Below are 23,277 nucleotides of genomic sequence, written 5' to 3' on the forward strand. Positions count from 1 at the left end.
GGTGTGTTGGTTAAGAGAAATTAGGGCAAGGTTGCTTCTTGTGACTGTAGCACAATTCTACTCTAATACATTTTCTTTTTATTAAACAGCATCATCTTATGCAATTATATGAAACAGTTATCTGTGGATCCCTTTTTTTTTTTTTTTTTCTTTTTGCGGTATGCGGGCCTCTCACTGTTGTGGCCTCTCCCGTTGCGGAGCACAGGCTCCGGACGCGCAGGCCCAGAGGCCATGGCTCACGGGCCCAGCCGCTCCGCGGCATATGGGATCCTCCCAGACCGGGGCACGAACCCGTATCCCCTGCATCGGCAGGCGGACTCTCAACCACTGCGCCACCAGGGAGGCCCTGTGGATCCCTTTTTAAATAAAACCACTTTCAGCAGTCCCTGAGAGTAAGTCTTAGCAGCTTGTTTTCTTGGGACCCTAGTTCAAGAAGCATTTCTCTAACTCAGTAATTCTCAGCCAGAGGCAATGTTATCCCTAGAGGACGTATAAGAATGACTCAGGACACTTCGGGTTGTCACACTGAGGGTGGAGGCGCTACTAGCATCTAGTTGCTAAAGGTCATGGATGCTGTTCAACGTTCTACAACGCACAAGACAGCTCCCCACGACAAAGAATGATTTCGTCCAATATGTCAACAGTGCCAAGGTTGAGAAACTCTGCTCTAAACCAACACTGTCCAGTAGAATTCTCTGTGATGAAAATATTTTATATCAGGGCTGCCTAATACTGTCGTCACGTGGCTGTTGAGCACTTGAAATGTGGCTAGTGTGACCGTGTGCCAGTTATGATGAACTATCCTGAGGAAATAAATATGACTGTGTCTTTACAGGCTTTGAAGTCAGAGGTCATGGTCTAGTAGGAAAGACAGATTCTTAAAAATAACTTATTGTAAAAGAATGTGGTGAGTGTCAGAGGATGAATAACATGCTAAATTTGAGACGTCGGGACTCAGACAGACAATTGACAGTTCTCTAAGGCAAATTTCCACTCTTAGCTCAGAACATTGTAATGTGTAAAAGCTGTATTTGCAAAAAAAAAAAAAAAAAAATGTAATCTTTTGTCATCTAACTCATTGCTTCATTCTTATTTTACCCTTTTGTCAGAAAATACATATAAAAGACTGGAATCTGATGGGGAGTTCTGCTTTATTTAACAATACTATTGAGTTTCTCAAAATAATTTACCAAGGAAGTCTATTAACGTATTGATTTTTTCATAAAGGGTAATACAAATGGCATGACAGTCTCTTTAACATTTTAACCGAGCTTAAAATTAGTCTTGCATTTGAAACAATCTTGCCCAGAAAAATGGTTGGAGAAGTTAAAAAAAAAATTAATATAAAAAAAATTGATGGGCCACCTAGGCTGTGAAAACATTAAAATCTGAATCTGAAATATGGTTAGCTGTTGTCACATCTTTCTTTAAAGCTTAAGTAACTCGATATTCCCCAGTAGGATACCCAGTGATTCAAAGTGACATGTACACTGTCGGCCCATTTCCCTTCCCATTGTGGGTACGATTTGCATCCACAGAGATACATGAAAAAACTTAATAGTCTTGAGTGCCAGAACCCTACCAAAAAATGTCTTTGTCACCTAAACAAATAAATTAATGATAACATAAGGAAAAACAAACATTAATTTACATGGGTCTGCAAAAGGCAAAAGCCAGTTTATCAATTTAGAAAAGGGGAAAAACGAGATTGGCCTCACAGCAAGCAGATAATAATGTGTTTTCTCTGTTCACTGAAAAATCTTTTTTGAGGGACAAATCCTCCTTATACAAAAATTCCAAAAAATATGTAAATACTACCCTTCTAAGAAGTGGAGTTTAATTCTCCCTCCCCACTTGAGCGTGACCTGGACTTGGTGACTTGCTTTCAGAAAATAAAGAAAGGGAGAAATACAGCTGACTCTTCAGCAACATGGGTTTGAACTACACAGGTCCACTTATATGCAGATTTTTTTCACTAAATACATGCTGCACTACTACACAGTCCACAGTTGGTTGAATCCACGGATGTGGAATTGTGGATACAGAAGACCAACTGTAAAGTTATATGCAGATTTTCGACTATACGGAGGGTTGGCACCCCTAACCCCTGCGTTGTTCAAGGGTGAACTGTAATAACGACAACAGAGAAGAAATCTGGCAGGCACCACCTTAACTAAGTGGTCAGTTTAACGTTGCCGCTGATAATCTTGTTGATACCGTGTTCCCCCCTGATATGTGATGAAAAGGGCAATTCCGACAACCCCGGTCTAATCATGAAAAAACTTGAGCCACAACTTAAGAGACATTCTGCAATTTTCCTGACTAGTCTTCTTCAAAATTGTCAGTCATGAAAAACGAAAAACTGAGAAACTGTCAAACTAGAAGAAACCAAAAGGACATTATGACTAAATGCAATGGGAGATCCTAGACTGGATCCTGAAACAGAAAAAGGACATTAGTGGAAAAACTGGTGAAATTTGAATAAACTCTCTAGTTTTGTTAATAGTATTATAGCAATGTTTGCTTAAATGTTTAGATAAATATACCATGGATATATAAGATATTATCATTAGAAGTTGTGTATCAGGCACCTGGCAAGGTATCAGATACATAGGAACCTTTTCTAAGTGGTATAATGAATGAACAGATAGTATTTATATTTGTGTTTTATTAGAGGCTAATTTTCAAAAAAGGTCAAATCACGACTCCTGTAGAAATATAAAATGAATTATGTCAAACATTTTATTACATCATTAATGAGAGAACCAGTAAGATGTTACAGTTGGTTCAGAGGAGTCAGAGGAACAGACGTATACATAAACAATCAGGAATGCTGATAAAAATTGGTAACAGATGCAATACTGGTGACTGTCTGCATGGAGGAGTCAAATACATTTGCATTTCTACAAACAAGAATCATTTGTATGACCTTCAGCACCCCGCACAAGTTGACTCCAGAGTTGGAAAATAGCCCAACCAAACACTAAGGTGCTTATTACCCTTAAAGAATCAGATAACTCCGAAACATTTTCTTAGGGAATATTATTCCATGGAAAAGACACACAGTAATCGTGTAACAGTTTCAGAGTCTTTGATTATTTCTTTTTTGTGTAACAATTTCAGAGTCTTTGATTATTTCTTTTAACAGTTTGTATCAGGAACTTGAACCAAATTGAATCAAAAATAGGGAAAGTGGATATTTATTTGCATGAACTCAAACTAAAGTCAATGCAAATACTAATATTTTATTAAACTGTAAACCAGACCATAATTTAGGTTTTGTTTGTTTTGTTTTCATTTTGCACAGTAGTGTGAGCCAGAAAAACTAGTTTTAAATGTTTTAGAAATTATAAAATGAAAGCAAGAAATTACAAAATGAAAGCAAAATCACAATATCAAAATATTTACTAAATCCAAATAGAATCTATATACTTTTAGCTTGTACCCCTGGTTTACTTTTTTTTTTTAATATAAATTTATTTATTTATTTTTGGCTGCGTTGGGTCTTCGTTGCTGCCCACGGACTTTCTCTAGTTGCAGCGAGCGGGGGCTGCGCTTCGTTGTGGTGCGCGGGCTTCTCGTTGCGGTGGCTTCTTTTGCTGCGGAGCACGGGCTCTAGGTGTGCAGGCTTCAGTAGTTGTGGCGCACGGGCTCAGTAGTTGTGGTGCAACGGCTTAGTTGCTCCACTGCATGTGGGATCTTTCCAGACCAGGGCTTGTACCCGTGTTCCCTGCATTGGCAGGTGGATTCCTAACCACTGCACCACTGGGGAAGCCCTGGTTTACTTTTTTTTTTTTTTTTTTTTTTTTTTTGCGGTACGCGGGCCTCTCACTGTTGTGGCCTCTCCCGTTGCGGAGCACAGGCTCCAGACGCACGGGCTCAGCGGCCATGGCTCACGGGCCCAGCCGCTCCGCAGCATGTGGGATCTTCCCGGCCCGGGGCACGAACCTGTGTCCCCTGCATCGGCAGGCGGACTCCCAACCACTGCGCCACCGGGGAAGCCCTCAAAAGTATAATTTTAAAAAGCAAATAAAATCAAAAACAATCCATGAATTTTAGGACTTCAGACTTACTTTCATGCTTCACTTAAGTTTTTAAAAAATTTTCTCCTTCTCTCAGTTACGAGCTTCTATAATAAAGAAACTATGTTTTGTATTCCTTTAACCCCCATATTACTTCAACTAATGATGAGCGTATATTAACACTGTAAAATTTGTTGTCTGAGTACATAGAAAAAGAGATTTACTTGTATATGTAAACATTGTATTAACATGTTTCCCTCTGATATAAATTTGCACATAGAAACTATAAAAAAAGATCTTTTCAAATCATAGTTGACCCTTGAACAACCCAGTGCTTAGGGGCACTGACCCCTCGCACAGTTGAAAATCCACGTATAACTTTACAGTTGACCCTCCGTACCGGCGATTCCACATCTACAGATTCAACCAACTGCAGATCGTGTAGTACTGTACTATGTATTTAGTGAAAGAAATCTGCATATAAGTGGACCTGAGTAGTTTAAACCTGTGTTGTTTGAGTCACCTGTTTTTGACTTAAGATAGTTTTTTAAAAGGTGATAATTTATGGGGTTTTCTTTTCTTTTTTATATTACTTATTTTAAAATAGATAATTGTTTTCATGGGTCAGAAATCAAAAGTTACAAAAAGGTATACAGTGAAAATTCTTTTCCCTATCTCTGTGCACCGTCCACTCCATTCCCCTCCCGGAGGCAACCAGTGTTGTCAGCTTCTTGTGTATCATTCAGGAGATATTGATGAATTTTTAAGTGAATATACATGCATTTAGGTATGTGTATGTGTTTCTGTGTATATACATTTTTACATAAATGGTAGCATGTTATACGTACTTGTTCTGAATCATGCTTTTCTTCTCCAGTAATATATCTTGCACATTGTTGTGTATCAGTACATAGTGTATTAGTTGCAATGGCTACCATAACAAAATACCACAGACTGGGTGGCTTTAGCAACAGAAATGTATTGTCTCACAGTTCTACAAACTAGAAGCCTGAGATCAAGATGTCGGTAGGGTTTGTTCCTTCTGAAGGTGGAGGGGGAGAACCTGTTCTGTGCTTTTCCCCTAGCTTCTGGTTGTTTGCTGGCAACCTTTGGCATTCCTTGGCTTGTAGATCTCTGCCTTCATCTTCACAAGGCGTTCTTGCTGTGTGTGTGTCTGTCTCCAAGTTTCCCCTTATAAGGACATTAGTCATATTGGATTAGGGCCCAACCGAATGACCTCATTTTAACTTGACTTCCTCGGTAAAGTCTCTATCTCCAAATAAGGCCACATTCTGAGGTACTGAGTGTTAGGACTTCAACATTTAAGTTTTAGAGGGGGGCACAGTTCAATCCATTAAAAAAAAGCATAGCCATTCTTTTAATGACTACATAGTGTTCCATTATGATGATGTGTCATTTATTTAAGTGGTATCCTGGATATTTTACTGTTTTCAATACAGTTTTTCTCCTAATATTAGCCTAAGTTGCATAAAATAGAACTATAGGGCTTCCCTGATGGTGCAGTGGTTGAGGGTCCGCCTGCCGATGCAGGGGACACGGGTTCGTGTCCCGGTCCGGGAGGATCCCACGTGCCGCGGAGCGGCTGGGCCCGTGAGCCATGGCCGCTGAGCCTGCGCATCCGGAGCCTGTGCTCCGCAACGGGACAGGCCACAACAGTGAGATGCCCGCGTACCACAAAAAAAAAAAAAAAAAAAAAATAGAACTATAGTATCTAAGACTTACTGAGGTATTATTTAAGCAGTGATTACCCCTGTAAACTTCAAGTGCCTTGAAGGCAGTATTTATATATTAAGGGAGGAGGAGAGACTTCTAAAGTTCAAAATAAATAAATAAATACTTGATAACAGCCTAAGGATGTATGGAAAAGAATAAATGTCTCTGCACTGGAGGTCAGGGAGGGGGCTTGCCTTATCTAATATTAAACTTCCCATAAAGCTTCTGTAATCCATATCCTACAGTATTAGCACACACAAAAAAAGAGACAAATAGATCACTTAAAATTTCAAGTCCAGAAGGAGGTCAAATTGTTTGAGGAAACATAGTGTGGCAAAAGTGTTACTTTAATTCAGTGGGGAAAAAAAGATATTTTATTCAATAAATGCTGCCAGCACTCTTTGTAGTCCCTCTTGGAGACCACAGTTTATCTCCTAGCTCATGCAATATAAAAGTAAATTTCAAGTACGTTAAAGTTTTAAATACAGAAAGAAAAATCCTTGGGATGAGGAAGATCTTTTCTAAACAACACAGGAAACCCAAAAGTGATAAGGGAAAGATAGACCTATTTACTACATAAAAATAACAGAAAACATAGTCAAAAGACAAATGATTAAGTAGATATAATTTGCAACATATATGACATAAAAGGATGCATGCCCCTAATATACAAATACCTCCTACAGCTCAATTTATAAGGAGACGACTCAGTAGAAAACCAAAGTATAGGAATATGCAATTCACAGGAAAGGATATCCAGATACCTGGAACACAAAACTATGAAAAGATACGCAACCTCATAGTAGTCAGGAAAATGAAAATGAAGAAACAAGACACCATTTTCCATTCATCAGATGGACAATAATTACTAATAATAACTTCTGATGAGGGAAAAGATCACTCTCAGACATTGCTGGCAGGACCATAAATTGCTGTGGTGTTTGAGGAAAGAAATGTGATGTTATCTATTAAAATTTTAAAGTGCACATACCTTTTGATCTGTTACTCCATTTCTGAGAATCAATTCTACAGAGATAAAAGTACCCATATGACAGGCTATATATGTAGAGAACGTTTATTGCAACATTGTTGGTAGTGGTCAAAAAGTAGAAATAAAGCAAATATCCATCACTGGGGAAATTACTGAATAAATTATGGAATTGTGATGGCTCTACAGAATGAATTATTTTTCAATCTAGTTAGAATTGTGCCTGCTTTCCCGAAGGGTTAACCATGATAACCTTCTTAACAAACAAAAATGTGAACCCATTTTAAAAATGAAAAAGACAACATCTTCTAGGATTACATGACCATGCGCGAGGAATGGAAGGATATACACCAAGTTAGTAGTTTTTGTTACCTTGGATGCTCAAAGGAGAGAGAGTGAAAGAAAAATAAGAGGGAAAAGAAAAGAATGTATCAAATTGTATAAAAAGTGAAAATGGGGATAAAAATATTACCCCAAAAATGTACCCATTGAACATTTGCTCAGATAAGGATATAAACTAACATGGAAGACTGAATATGTTCACTTATTATTAGAGTGTTGGGTTGAGGACGTTTTTGTCTTTGAATGTTGTTTTAATATTATGTTTTATTCTTTAAAGAAATATGGGTAGAGGGGAAGCCCTGACAAGCATAGTATCTGCCATGTAGGCACTCAATAAATAGCAGCTATTTATTATCATTAGAATGCTAATACAGCACTACCCATGTTGATATGTTTAGATTGGCACCTGGCAGTACTGAGCCTGTATTTTAAGGAGAAATGTCATTACTATTACAAAACTAATTGTAAAATTGTGTCTATAACTAGCACTGGTGAAGGAGGACCATCCAGTAATATGGTGTATACTGGCCTCGGGGTGGAAGGGTGGTGCTCAAGGCAAGTCAGATCCTCACTCCGCACAGGCTGTCCTAGGACCTTTTCCCTTCCCCCCAGTTTTGCGTATTCAGGTCTAGCCCAAAGGGCAAGGAGGTATGACTCTCCTCTCCTCATCAGTCACTGAGCTAAACTGGAAATTGTGAGACAGTTGAGCAGCTGCAAATTTGCCTTCCTGCAGATGGGATCCTTGCCCTCAATTCTGGATAAAGTTCTGAGGCTCTCACTGCTGGAGCTTGTGAAGTAGGAACTTGGACCACATCCCCCTAAAGTTTCTATAATTAGCAGGCAGCTTGTTAAGCAGTATATGACTCATAAAAGCACTGCTACAAATTCATGCTGGGCTGTGTGTAAGAACAGGGCAAAGGGGAGCCTTTGGAAAGTATCGCATTTTTGAATCATCTTCTTACTTCCTCACTTCCTAACTAGCTCACTAGTCACCCAGATGTACAGTGAGCCCATGGAAAAGGAGCAATTAGTGGTTAATATATTGATATCACAGATACATGAAAATATTCACTGAGCTCTATTTTTTTTAAAATAATTTTCCCTATACTGTGGAAGCACTAGACTATGAGAGTCAGGTGATCTGCATTCTGCTGCTAGTTTTGCTGTTAACTAGCTGTGTCACTTCCAGTAAGTCCTGTAAACATTCTGTTTCCTCATAAGTAAATTAAGAGGTTTAGCTAGATTATCTCTAAGGCCCCTCTAGCTCTGGATTTCATAATTTACTACCTTTATTTAAATAGCATCAAACTTGCAGCTTTTCATTATAAATGCTGGGTCCAGCCAATGACTGTAAGGTTTAAGTGTGCACATATATTTACAGAGCCTTACAGAGCAAGGCACTGTCTCTTTCAAGAGCCTATTTTGATGTGTCCTTTTCAGTGATATAAATGAAAATGAGTTTGCGGGCCCACTGAATCCTACTGCCCTGATTATTGGGAAGCTCATTCAGCTTTGTGACGAGCTTATCTTTGTGCCACTTTAGACAATGTTATATTGAAGATTTGATAATTCAAAGTTTTCTTTCATAGTAATTTTTTAAAAATTCTCAGAGACTCAGTTATGTCATAATTATTATCTTAAAACCTAATCCCCTTGTTACGCAAAGCATGGTTCATGGACCACAAGCCTCAGCAGCACTGGGGAGCTTGTTAGAAATGTGGGGTCTCAGGCTCTGTCTGAGAACCGTCGAATCAGAATCTTCATTGTAACAAGGTCCTCAAGGAATTTGCATGCGCATTAAAGCTTGGGAATCACCCCCCGTGTCACACATATGCACACATCACATCTTATTCACTGCCAGAGAGAGAGAAAGATGTGAGACCAGAAGCTCCCAGGTGAAGATTAGTTATAACTGCATGACCTTCACCTCAGTGACCTTTAATGTCCTCATCTGTATAAAATGGACTCTAAACAGTATTACACAGTATTCTCGAGTGTCTAAGGCCACTTTGAAAAAGAAGACACCCAAGATTCTCTCACCTAAGATTTTTAAGAGCTTTCCGCTTATGCAGGAGTAGGGGTGTGATTTCCCAGGCAGAATGTCTAACAGGAGACAACGTTGTGAAGAAGAAAAAAGTACAAGGGCTCCTGTGGGCGCTAAGAGGGAGTAGCCAGAAAACACAAAGCAAAGAAGAGGAAAAAAGTGAATAGGGGGCTTCCCTGGTGGCGCAGTGGTTGAGAGTCCGCCTGCCGATGCAGGGGACACGGGTTCGTGCCCCGGTCCGGGAAGATCCCACATGCCGCGGAGCGGCTGGGCCCGTGAGCCATGGCCGCTGAGCCTGCGCGTCCGGAGCCTGTGCTCCGCAACGGGAGAGGCCACAGCAGTGAGAGGCCCGAGTACCGCAAAAAAAAAAAAGTGAATAGGAAAAAAAAAAAGTGAATAGGAAGCTGAGCAAGGGAAAAACTTAAAGGTAGAGGAGGGGCTAGCGCTGTCAGGGACTATCAGGAAGCTGACTAAGCTTGGTGTGAACACAGTCCCTTGGAATTTTAGTAAATAAGAGGTTCATGATGATGTCATCTAAGAATTTACAATAAGAATTTACAGTGGAACCAGAGCCAAGCACTCTGACTGTGGTGAGTTGAGGATTAGGGACGTGGAGGTGAGGAATAGAGAGGAAGACGCGGAAGGAGTCTGAGAAATGGAGCAATAGCTAGAGAGGAGTATAAGAATACACATAGCCAGCATCCCAGTGATGGAATGGCTGTGAGTCTGAATTCATTCACACATGATCTACTAATTAAAACTCACAGTGTCGTAGGAACTTACAGACTCACTGAATAATAGCTGAGATGTATCTTTTCTCTTTAAAGAGATTATTGCATATGAAACTCATCTTTCAGTAGTGAGATACTCTTCAGTGCCATCTTTTTGTTTTCCTTATTTTTCCTAGTTTGAATTTTTTTCAGTGCCATCTTTTTGTTTTCCTTATTTTTCCTAGTTTGAATTTTTTTCTCTTATCATGAAGATGAAATGGTAATTTTACTTCTCCTATAACTTATTTTAACGATTGGTACAAACTCCCTTGGCAGGTTTTCCGCTGAGTGTGTCCTGACAATATCACTGAGATTTGCGTTGACTGTCATTGAACTCAAACCAGTCACCAACTGTGGTTAGATAGCCCATAGGCATTCTACTTTATTTTCCCCTTTCAAGGAGACCTGGGCATGCGATCATAGGGGAAGAAGGAAGAAAGAAAATCAAGAAGCAGCAAAATGAAAGAAAATTTGGCTTATGGAAGAGAGGTCTTTGTATTACAATAATAATGCCAATTATATATATATATATATATATATATATATCTCCTCCATGTACATACACGTAGAGCGAAAGAGAGCAAACTCTACTTTCCAGCAATGTAAAATTCTACTCAGATATTTACTTAAAGAGAAAAGTCAGTCTCTATATAATAAGTATTATTCATAGATTGCCACTCTTCAGAGCTCTTCATTCCACCTTAATACCATCTTTCTTAGAGGGTTCACAAGACACTATGTTATCTTCCATTATTTCCTGTGATTTTTATAAGCAAAATTATTCTGGCTGTATTCAAGGGAGTGAATCAAACACTATGCCTTTCTCCTCCCAATTCTGCAGTGTTTTTATTCTGGACTGCCTAAAGCAGCTATGAAGAAGAAGAGAAGTCACCTAAGGAGAGTTAGAGGGTATGCGTATCAGGGAGAAGTGGAAACCCCACCCCTTTGAGCTCAATTGATTTTTTTCTAATCTGTATTTATATGCGGCTGTGATGTGTGTGCTGATTTTATGTGTGGATAAATATGAACCTCAGGTCTGTTCTTTGTGCTGATTAGAAAAATCTTCTTTTCTCCCTTCTTTTACACTCCATCCTTTCTCCTTCCCCTCCTTCCTCAACTGAAACATTAAGTTATTAATAAGCAGATTGGGGTAATCATTTTGACATACTGTTGTTCGATTGATAGATTCATTCATTAATTCTTTTTTCTAAATTAATTTTTATTGGAGTATAGTTGCTTTACAATGTTGTGTTAGTTTCTGCTGTACAGCAAAGTGAATCAGTATATGTACACATATATCCCCTCGTTTTTGGATTTTCTTCCCATTTAGGTCACCACAGAGCACTGAGTAGAGTTCCCTGTGCTATACATTCACTAATTCAATAAGCATTAATTGAGCACTGGCTGGGTGTTAAACCCTGTACTAACTGTTAGATTTAAGGATGAAAATGATAAAACCCTTGGCCTCAAGGAGCCCAGAGTATAGTTGGAGAGACAAATAGGCAAATCAGTCACAGTGCGACATGTTCCGTCTTCAAAGGTTGATCCCAAAGTGTATATACTCTGAGCTGGAGATGTCTCTGATGCTGCCCTGAGAAGCCTAATAGTCAATTAGATTATAATGTTTGGGCTGAGAGGATGCTGGGAAAATCTGGTACTACCATAGAAATTATCCACAGATTTTTGGATATCTTCATTCAGAATAGTTCGTGGTCCGCATGAGCCACTGTCTTGCCTTTTTATAAGGAGGAATCTAAGTTCTGCATCATGAAATTCTTTGGACCTTCCTGGCTTTCTCCCTGCCCTTTGCCTGCCAATATCCTAATCATCCTTGAGGGACCATCTCCCACAGCTCCTCAACCACAGTTCTGGATCCTCCAACCAATTATGTTTCTCCCTTCTTCAAACCTCTAAAGCTTTTTATTTGTACTTTATTTGAACTAATTGTGTTTAGTTTTTGGAGAACATTCTCTGTCGTTATCATTATCCTGTTAACTCTCTGAGAATATATTTTTTCATCCCTATAGCCCCGTGCAGTATCTAGTGGAGTGCCCCAAATAAATGGGCAGTAAATAAATCCCAACAAATGTTAAGTTAAATTGCTCCAAATTGTGTATTTACTTTTACACTGGCATTCAGTGATAATATATGTTGAAATAAACACCAAGATCTAATTCTGTTTCTGCTTATTATTTATTTAAATAATAACATTTTAATCCAATTGAGTTATGTCCTTCAGTGATACTTTAGATCCAAATTTGTTTTTGCATTGTTTTAAATGCCATCAAGTGATGCATGAGTTTTTAAAAAAATATTCTTTGAATGGATAAGTGAAAGTAAGGAAGCATCATGAGAATATGATGCCTATTTTTTTAAATTCAACATTTCTTTGATGAACTATTTGTGGGCTTTTCCTCCTGTATTTCTTTTCTAGATGTGGTCTCACAAATCATTTCAGAAGTCAGTCCATTTCAAGATGTTTTTCTTTTGTGCTTTTTTTGCTCCATAGAAAATCAAGTTTATTCCTTAAAAATGCAGCAAATGATTAAGCAAATTAGAGGAATTATCATCAACTCCAAATTTCTTTTTTCCTGCATCTAGTTTCAGTTCCTTAGCCAGAGTCATCTTTCAACATGAAGGCTGACCCTGTTCCCTCCATATCCATGTTTAAAACTCTTCTGTACCTTTAAAATAAACTCCCACACTCTTGGAGTAGCACTCAAGGTCATTCATGATCTAGTTTCTCCCAGGCCCCATTTCCTTGACTCCCCATGAGGGAGATATATAGCCAAAACATCAAAGCTACCTAGACATCAAAGCTACCTAGACACTACTCACCTTATATCTCCATACTTCTGTCTGCTGGGAAGATCTTCCACCTAACCTCACCACCTCAGCCCAAATAATTCTTCAAAATAATCTCAAACTCCAGAATAGACTTCTGGTCCACAGGGGGTCCCAAATCTCTCAATCAGTAAGTCATACAGGATAAGCATGCCCCCCAAAGCTGTTGTTTAAATATTTCAGAGTTAAATGGTTAATAATCATATTTACAGAAGAAGACATGGCAACAAAATGGTGGCATTTGTATAAAAAATACGAAAGGATATAAAAAATGTTTAATCATACCCCAAAATTGAAAGAATTTTACCGTGAGCATCTGTATAGCCACCACCTATATTTTGCGATTAACATTTTACTATTCTTGCTTTATAGCATATCCATCCACCTACCTATCACGTGAGCAATTAACATGATGCAATTGTGACCTCCAAGTACACTAACAGTCAACCTATCTGAGAGATCATGGAAAAGAAAGGCTCCCAGACCAAATTAAAACAGTCAAATCACACAGTTTATTAAAATCAGTTAAGACACACAGTGAGAAACAAGGGGAAAAGGTATGGGTTAAGTTAACACACTTAGGGCTGATTATAAACAGGCTGGAGGGCCACATTACTTGAATTCTGGGATACATATTGCCTATATGTCCTGTCTCTACTGCATCAGGCTTCCCCACTAATGGTGTGCTTACAAGGACCCAAGCTGAGTTTCCAGCAAGGGAGCCAGCCATGGGGTGGTGACTGGGTCAGTGACACGCACTTTACCAGAGACAGAGACAAGAATGCATGGCCACAGCTATAGTTCGCCGATTAGCCTGATAAATAGCTGTGTTGTTCTTAGGCAGAGGATTTAGGGGGCTAGAATGGGTGTCACCAGTGGGTGGCTGAATTAAGACCTCGTGAATATTAAGTGCACATGAATATTTATTTTATCCTGACTAGTTAGCGCCTCTTGTATATTTAGTGCCTCTTTTACATTTGATCTCATGTGTATTTAGTATATTATGAGTCTTTAGTGCCCAGGTGCCTCATGAATATTAGGTATCTTTTGGTCATTCCATTCCTCACTATCTGTGTTTAACTACTTATCTTACACTTAACACATTCTAAGAATTATGTCGATGTCTAACAAACTTTTTCTACTAGCTAATTACACCTAAAACATCTTAAAAGGTGTTGCCAGTGTTTTACAAATGCAAACTACCCCCCCCCTCCCCGTACGCGGGCCTCCCACTGTTGTGGCCTCTCCCGTTGCGGAGCACAGGCTCCGGACGCGCAGGCTCAGCGGCCATGGCTCACGGGCCCAGCCGCTCCACGGCATGTGGGATCTTCCCGGACCGGGGCACAAACCCGTGTCCCCTGCATCGGAAGGCGGACTCTCAACCACTGCGCCACCAGGGAAGCCCACATGTGTCCTTTTGACCAGAAGTCCTTGGTTATTAAAAAAAAAATCAAGGGCTATAATATTTGAACTGGATTTGATACTCCCTACCTAACCCTGATATTCCCTTCTCAGGACAGGAAGAGTGCTTTTCTAATTTTTTTTTGCTCAGTTAAGGTGTGATAATAACTCTCTAATTGGGCTAATTGTCCCTGGGCCAGACAATACACAAATATCTGTCCTTAGAAGTATAAGTACGTGGATGTACCAAAGGAATGCAACACTGCTTAAAAAACAATAGCAAGCATGTATTATTTCTTTATTCCCTGAATAAAGCCCTGAATGGCTCCCCCGGGATAAAAGTGGCTTATAACTTTGCAGTGGTGTGCTGGAACTGGCTCACATGGGCTCCTAAGAGCCAATTGTATGCATCTCTTTCCACTGAATTCCTCATTCAGTGACATCAAGTTGGTAACTTGAAATTGGTCACGGTGGGAGTATTTATACCACAGCAACAGTCAAACGCTACAATTAGGGCAACCCCAACAGCCCCAAAGCCTGTTATTTAACATTTACCGGCATTCCACTGCTTACATGGCGTTTCATGCTCTTACCTTATGTAATCCCCTCGGGCTTTATCCCTCTTTACTGAACTCCACAATCAAATGAAGTATCTTTGTTTCTTGTTTCTGCCCCTCCATGCACGTAGCTCCTTCTCTTAGGAACACTCTGTCCCTCCTCTCTCACCTTTGCTTGCTAGCGCCTCATACAGACATTCCTGAATATCCCAAACTGGTTCCTCTGCATCTTTAATGTGCTACCTCAACACATTTATCTTATCCTTTGTCATATGGTATTTTAATTGTCTGTGGATTTGTATTCCCCTCTAAGCTGTAAGCTTCTTCAGGTCTTTTCACACTTTTTTTGTACTTGTATATATCTTCCACATAATAAATAATTACTTAAAGCCTGAGTGAATAAATAAATAACTAAAAGGAGTCAGTGAATGGATATTCAATACTGGTTCATTTTGTATCAAAGTGGTAACATTTTATTTTATTTTTTAATTTTTTTAATAAATTTATTTATTCATTTATTCATTTATTTTATGTTTTTTATTTATTTATTTTGGCTGTGCTGGCTCTTAGTTGAGGCAAGCGGGATCTTTAGTTGCGTTGTGTGGGATCTTTTTTTTCTTTTTTTTTTTTCTTTTTGCGGTATGCGGGCCTCTCACTGTTGTGGCCTCTCCCGTTGCGGAGCACAGGCTCCGGACGCGCAGGCCCAGAGGCCATGGCTCACGGGCCCAGCCGCTCCGCGGCATATGGGATCCTCCCAGACCGGGGCACGAACCCGTATCCCCTGCATCGGCAGGCGGACTCTCAACCACTGCGCCACCAGGGAGGCCCTGGGATCTTTTTATTTTAGTTGCGGAAGGCGGACTTCTTAGTTGCGGCATGTGAACTCTTAGTTGCGGCATGCAGGTGGGATCTAGTTCCCCAACCAGGGATCAAACCTGGGCCCCTTGCATTGGGAGCATGGAGTCTTACCCACTGGAGCACCAGGGAAGTACTGGTAACATTTTATGTATTACCTTGCTTGGTGCTATGATCTGAATGTTTGTGTCCTTTCCAAATTCATATGTTGAAATCCTAATGTCTGGTGTGATTGCATTTACTTGGTAGGGCTTTTGGAAGGTCTTAAGCCATGAGGGTGGAGTCCTCATAAACGGAATTAAAGTCTTATAAAAGAGGTTCCAAAGAGATCCCTAAACCCCTTCCACCACGTGAGGCCATAGCAAGAAGGCACTACACATAAGCATGCTGGTGCCTTGATCTTGGACTTTCCAACCTCCAGAACAATGAGAAATAAATTTCTGATGTTTGTAAGCCACCCAGTCTGTGGTATTTTGTTAGAGCAGCCCAAACAGACTAAGACACATGGGGAAAGGAACACAAGGCTGCTCCTTGGCCTGGCTCATTTAAGACAATCCTAATGTAGAAGAGACCAACATCTGGCTGGGCAGAAGTGCCAAGAACCCAACACTAGTGTTTCTCCCCACCAGTTACCAGCTAGTACAGATTCTAGTCATATTTAAATAATGGGAAATGATGAGATTAGAGGACATCTCTAAGGCAATGGCTCTGATGACCATTAGAATCAACTGGGAAGCTTAAAAAATGCCCAGGCTGCACCCCAGGCCAATGATACCAGACTTTTTGGAGGAAACCCACATATCAGGGTTTCTAAAAAGTTATTATTCCTAGTGATTCCAGTGCAGCCAAAGTTGAGTCCCAACTATGGTCTTCTGACTCTCATATTCTCTCCTTTTAGCATAGGTGAGAATTAAGGGAAGAGTTTTAACAGCCAGCTTTTCTACACTCTTTCTTAGACACGGATATTGTTTCATTGGTAATTTGCGAATAGCTGCGGATGTTAGTAAAGCTTGACTGCAAAAAGTTTCTGCTCCCACGCGTTCTGATCCCGTTTTGACACTGCATAACTGTTGGCGAAGGCAATTTCAACAATGAAGAAGTGGGAGAAATGACTACGTTTTATGTAAATATGTATGCATTTGGAATCTCAAGGACATATGTCATAATACCATTTAAGATTTTAAATGAAGACAATACTTAAAATTCCTCTGTAATCAAATTTCTCAGCAGTAGAAAGTATTGTCTTTTCTTTATAGCTATTAAACATATGGCTGAGAAAATGTTACTCTACAAGCCTTAAGATTTGAAATCTAACTTTATATTAATGCATACACTTTATTGCACAATCATGTTTGCTTTCTAATTATATTTGAAGAGTAGCTATCATTCGCTTTTTAAACTTAAAGGTACCGGCTGTGGGATGTCAATTATATGATGCTCTGATAAGGCTTGATTATATGGTGATTGTTAACATACTAAAATTCCTATCTATTTCTTACGTACTAATATATTTAAAACAAAGAATAAAACTCAAAATGGCCTGAAATTCTTTCTAGTTAGTCTTTCTGGCTTTGGACAGAGGACAAACAATCCCTTGCAGCTAGTAATCTACTTCCATCTTTAAAAGGCCTTACCCACGGGCTAGATGGTGTATACGTGAAAAATGTAAATGAAAATTTCAGATGACGGAAATGTCCTGGAGAGGACCACTCATGAGGGAGGGTATGCTAATGTTTAAGAACTAAACTCAGCTAGGCATTTACCCTTCCTGTTATGCAGTTAGATCAGTGGTTCTCAAAATTTGACGATGCCCCAGAATCCCCTGGAGGGCTTGTTGAAACACAGACTGCTGGACCCCACCCCCAGATTTTCTGATTCCTTTAGTCTGGAATTCACCCTGATAATTTGCATCTCTAACAAGTTCTCAGGTGGTGGTGCTGGTCCATGGACCACAATTTGAAAACCACTGCTCTGGAGAAGGGGAAAGCACCCTCCACTTGCTAGATTTCCGTAAGTCTTGTTCCAGTTTCCCATGGACCTCCTGTGCTTGCTTCCTTCCTTCCATAATCATCATCATCATAGCAGCAGCTAGTAATTCTTGAGTACTAAGTGCTAAGCACTGTACATACACCACAACAAACCTTCAGAGAAGGTACTATTATCATCTCCATCTTGCAGGTGAGGAAACAAATAGGAAATTCACCAAAGGTCCCAGACCTGAGACTCAAGCCTATGTCTGGTTGACTCCAGAGCCCAGAATCTTAGTTTGTTCCAGATAAGCTCATTTTGTGCTCTGATTTTCACAACCAAAGCATTCTAACAACATGAGGCTGAGAGCAGCAGCTGGACTGGAGGGAACAGCCCAGTTGAGCAGGCACGGTGCTGGCAGGGTGGCAGTGAGGGGACCTGAGCATCCTGACAAAAGGAGGAGACACTGATTGTCTGCCACCCATCCCTCCTCCTGCCCAGCATCCATCTGAGAGGTAACAAGCACCTCTGTCAAGAGCATTCAGCAGTTTTTGGGTGCCGGACAGCGTTTGGGCATTTGTTGATGGGGATGAATCGGAGATGCTCACAGTGCACATTCAGATACTATTTATAGTCTTCTAGGAAAAATATCAATGTTATGTCAAGAGGTCCTTTATGATGTGAATCGTAAAAGGACTGCAGACTTTATATGTCAATGATGGTTTTTTGTCTTTTATTGTTAAGTGACAGATATTTACATTAACATTTTATTGGTACTTTAGGGAAATTTCTCCTTTTGATTTCACACATTATATGATAATTACTCATTTACAACTTTTACCATACATACAGAGCATCCAGTTATGAAAATGCCCTGAGATTTGAGACTTGCTATTTTGGCTTTAAGAACTCTGACCTAGCCCTTGAAACTGAAATAATTTTTTATGTATGTAGTCAGAACTGAACCCAAAGCACATCTTTTAAAACTCGGGAATTTCTATGCTGCAGTTTTCTAGCCGTAGGTAAGATTTTACTTTAAAATTTGAGGGATGAATTCAGTTTACATACAAAGAAATGTAGGAAGTTTTGCAAACCCGATCAAATCCTGTGTATACAGTGTGTGCATCTGTTATCATTTGGAGTACAAGATCCTGTATACTGTTTGGTGGGTGCAGATTGGAGATAACGTCTCAGATCATGTAGAAGAGATGCTGTAGATATCCTATCCATATCCCCTTAAGCTTTGGGGTGGTAGGTGGACATAGGGGCCAGGACAGAAGTGCCAGTAAGAGATAAGGAATGAGAGTAGGTCTGTGAAAACCCCAACTTTCTCTCCCCTCACTGGGATAATTTTGAAGCACGTTCCACAAGTTCTCAGAGGGTCCTAGGAATGCTAAGCTCCAGTTGCCCACATCAGTAATCGGCTCAGTAAAGCATTCGTGATTGTTTTTCCCCGTTCCTGTCTCCCTTTCCAATTCCCCACAGTGTTTTCGAGGATCACCTCCTAAATAAACTACTTGTACCGAAATCTTCTTTCATTTTAGCGGGAAGCCAGACTGAAACACCATGATGGGCATGGAGATAGTTACTTTGGGGCTTGAGTGGACATGTTGGCAATATTATACCACATATGTATATATAACCTGTGTAATGTTAGGATACACGTTATTAGGATTATTTACTGACCAGGATTGCCAATCTGTATTGGAAATAGTTAAAATAAAAATAAAACAGTTAAATTGGGCCAAATGCTTGCCAAATGCTTTAACATTCGATTGCATAATTAAACTGGTAAAGAGGAAAGGAAATTATTATCAACTCTATCTTTAAAGGCAACTGATGTCTAAGGAAGTCATGAAGAAAACTCTTTGTGTTGATAAACCGAAAGCCTGTTCCAGCAAACTTCTGTGTTTATTGTTCTGTTTCTGACCATTTTATTCCAAACAAATAGACTGGCTTGTAATTATACCCCACCCTAACCAAGCACAGGGCCCCCATTCTTTGAAACAGTAACTAATTCAGTTGCGAGGAGAATATGAAGAGGGAGGGTGCATTATAAAAGGACTGAAATGAAAAGTGTGACCATTTTCCATTGTGGACTCCATGCCAGTGGAGAGTTGATGGCAGAGCATGCTGGGAGATCTGAGGCATCAGTTGGCTCCGTCTCCCAGGGATTCCTGAGGTTCAGATGCCACCCTGGAGAGTGGCAAATGTTCTTTCTCACCTTCCTTGAGTTATAGCTTAGATGATTCAAAGCCAAGGGCTGATGAGCTGTAGTGGGCTGCATTGCTTGTTTTTGCCTGCTGAGCAATTTAGAGATTTCAAAATAATCTCAAGCATAAGCTTCGGTGTAGTGTATGCTTTAAGCCAACCAAGTACTGCAACTTTTTGTTGAAAATACTGTATAACCCCATACAATCTCTTATTCAGAGGTAATGTTGTTGTCAAAGATTTATGAAGTCAACAAGCTATAATGATTTTTTTTTTCACTTTTAACTAAAGATTTTTAATCCAGTTTAAAAAAAATACTTAAAGCAAACTGCCCTTCAAGTATGAGGTTAATTTAGGGTTTTTCTATGATTATAACGAATTATGTATAATTGTATCTCAGAATTGTTAACTAAAAAAAAAAGGTACAAGTTTTTCTGTTAAAATTCAAAGGCTTGATTGTAAAAGAGATTTACTGTAGGGAGTTTAACGTAGAAATCTCACCTGGAACAAGTAATAACCCAGATAAAGTAAAAATTAATTATACACACATACAATCCCACAAAGGATCTCAATGGGATGATTTTAAGGAACCACATGTACCAGAATATAAGGTAACTCCAAGCCACAAGCATAACATGAAGGCAGCTAGTTTATCTTGAACAAGAACGTGGCATAATCCAGCGAGGGTCCCCCTAACACGCCAGCTCATCCCCCACGGCACCCCCTACCCAGCTTCCCCCGTGTTTTGGGAGAAAAGCGTCTTCCCTCTGCCCACTCCTGTCATCCACTGTCACTCCTCCGCACAGGGCAGGCGTGGCCTCGCCTGGTATCTGCTTAAAGTCCAAGAATCGGGTCCAGATGGGGCAGCTAAGTGGCTGCGTTTGGGGCGCTGAAACTCACTGGGTCACAGCTGAAGGCACGAGCTAACACAGGGCCACTGACCACTGATCCTGAATCAGGGAAAATGAGCGGATCTGCCCAGATCTTCACAGGTGCTTCCAGTACAAACCGGTTCTCCAGCTGCTCCCATTAAAACGTATTCTGATCCAACAATCTTGCAGAGAAAAGCTCACCTAGCCTCAAGTCTACAACACAAAAGCAAAGAAAATACGACTGATTTTCTGCTGCCATCAGGTCTGGGACCTTCACAAGGGGGGCCGGGGTGCGCCAGGCCCCAGGGCACCGCTAGGCCGTCTGCGCCAGAAACTCTAGGTACTGCCCGCGGGCCTCGAAGTGGTCAGCCGGCCGGTTGTACGCCGTCCACACTGGGTCTCCCACAAACAGCCGCATGGCCTTCACGTAGTTCTTCTCATCCAGTGTGAAGCGGTGGTATATCCCGGCGGGGAGAGTGATCATGTCTCCTTTCTCCATGAAGATCCGGATCCACCTGTCCTCTTTATCCCTTACGTCGAAGTACCCACTGCCGTCCAGGATGTAGCGAATCTCATCATCCAGGTGTAAATGCTCCTCATAAAACAACTTAATCTTTTCTTCGTAATTTGGTAGTTTGTCTTTGCATATGGTTATTATGTCCATCCAGGAGTAGTTTCTCTCTTTTCGGATCTTTTCTAATTCTGGATCATTCTCATATTTGTCAGCATCCAGCTTCCAGTAAAGGACCCCGAGCCCGCGCAGCTGCTCCAGGCCGACCGGGCGCGCGGGCTCCCCGCGGTGGGGCAGCCGCGGGTCGTCGGCCGACTTGTCCATGTACCAGGCCTGCACCATGGCCGGGCCCGGGGGCGGCGTCACCGCCTGACCCCGGACCTGCTCGGGCCGGTCTGAGCCCAGGACCTGCACCCGGACCCACGCGGGCCGCCCCTCCCCCGACCCCTCCCCCGGGAGCCTCCCTATAATGATTTTTTAAAATATCTAGTGGAACTTGTGCTGTGCAAAGTCATAATTTCAGAGGTATGAATTTATATACCTGTTTTTGGATTTGCAGTTTTCATTTTGATTGTTTTTAAAAATCATGCATTTTAGCCTAAATTAGGAGAAATATGTCACTTTAAAAAAATACGTTGGGCCTCCCTGGTGGCGCAGTGGTTGAGAGTCCGCCTGCCGATGCAGGGGACACGGGTTCGTGCCCCGGTCTGGGAGGATCCCATATGCCGCGGAGCGGCTGGGCCCGTGAGCCATGGCCGCTGAGCCTGCACGTCCGGAGCCTGTGCTCCGCAATGGGAGAGGCCACAACAGTGAGAGGCCCGCGTACCGCAAAAAAAAAAAAAAAAAAAAATACGTTTATTTATTTATTTATTTTTGGCTGTGTTGGGTCTTTGTTGCTGCGTGCGGGCTTTCTCTAGTTGCGGCAAGCGGGGACTAGGCGTGCCGGCTTCAGTAGCTGTGGCTTGTGAGCTCTAGAGCGCAGGGTCAGTAGTTGTGGCACACGGACTTAGTTGCTGTGCGGCATGTGGGATCTTCCCGGACTAGGGCTCAAACCCATGTCCCCTGCATTGGCAGGTGGATTCTTAACCACTGCGCCAGCAGGGAAGTCTGAGAAATATGTCTTTTGTGGCAATATATAATGTGCAGAGAAACATAAAAACTAGGTGATGTGTTTTCTGAAAGAGGGCATAGTCAGAGTATATCAGGCATAAGAACTTTGAATTCTATTTATTTTTTGTGGCTTCAGAAAAGATTGTTCTGGGAATAGAGAATTCCATTTGGGAAACCTAGCACATACATATTTCTCGCAGTAGCAGAGTTAAAATACTTCGAGGGTTCATTTGAAAAACCCTACAGAATTTTTGCATGTTGGGAATAGCTTTATATTCTTACACATTGCACTCAGGATTTCTATTCAAAGCAAAAATAACTTTGCATAGACCTTGGTTATTCTTTTACGTTCTAAAATAATCTGTTCCTTCAGGGTAGTTACTCTCAATCTTGATTTTGTGATACTTCAGATCATCTTTAATTTACTCCAAAGATTTTTAGAAGAGTCAGAAAATCATTAACTTACAACATCAGTGAGTGAAATACAGATTTTTTAAAAAGAGGAGTAGATAAGGAGGGGTCCAAGAGGTTGTATTTAACTGCCCTCCCTCTTTGCATTTATGAAAATGTTGTTTCTGCATCATTTTCTTATTTCACACAATTTGGGTAATTTATACCTTCCTTGTTTTCACGGACCTTCATGGTGCAAAAGAAGTTACCAGAGATTACTTTGAAATAGTGTCTTTCTTTGGTGAGTTCATATATCATTTTATTTGTGAAAATCTAATTAGCATACCTTTTGTAAAGTAATCGACATACTTTTTTTGTTAAAGTTCACTACTTGTGTATTCACGTGTGTGCATGTTGTCTTCTACATGCCATATGGCTGCATGCCCTAGCCCTCCTATTTAAACGTTAAATTATATAATAAATGTTATGTCATAAACATGAAGATATTTCATTTAAAAAAAATGATTTTCTAGTTTACCCATAAAAAAGTTGAACAAGAAAGAAGAATAGTAGAATGTATTAGTCCTTTTCATAATGCTACCATTAAACAAAAATACTTAAATTCCAAAGTGACTTAAATGGGCCTGAGGTGAGGGAT

General features: G+C 40.5%; 2 protein-coding genes across 3 annotated transcripts in view; one reads left to right on the forward strand and one right to left on the reverse strand.

Moving 5' to 3' along the window:
- DMD (dystrophin) overlaps positions 1-23,277 on the forward strand; it is a 2,087,389-nt gene that overhangs the window by 1,650,274 nt on the left and 413,838 nt on the right. The gene's annotated exons all lie outside the window — the stretch shown is intronic.
- On the reverse strand, positions 20,189-21,541 carry LOC308608398 (acireductone dioxygenase). The gene has a single exon (XM_081221410.1). The coding sequence runs from the start codon at positions 21,459-21,461 to the stop codon at positions 20,922-20,924; it is 540 nt and encodes a 179-aa protein (XP_081077536.1). The 5' UTR covers positions 21,462-21,541; the 3' UTR covers positions 20,189-20,921.

Source organism: Mesoplodon bidens (genome assembly GCF_964165515.1).
Source record: "Mesoplodon bidens genome assembly, chromosome: X".
NCBI lineage: Eukaryota > Metazoa > Chordata > Mammalia > Artiodactyla > Ziphiidae > Mesoplodon > Mesoplodon bidens.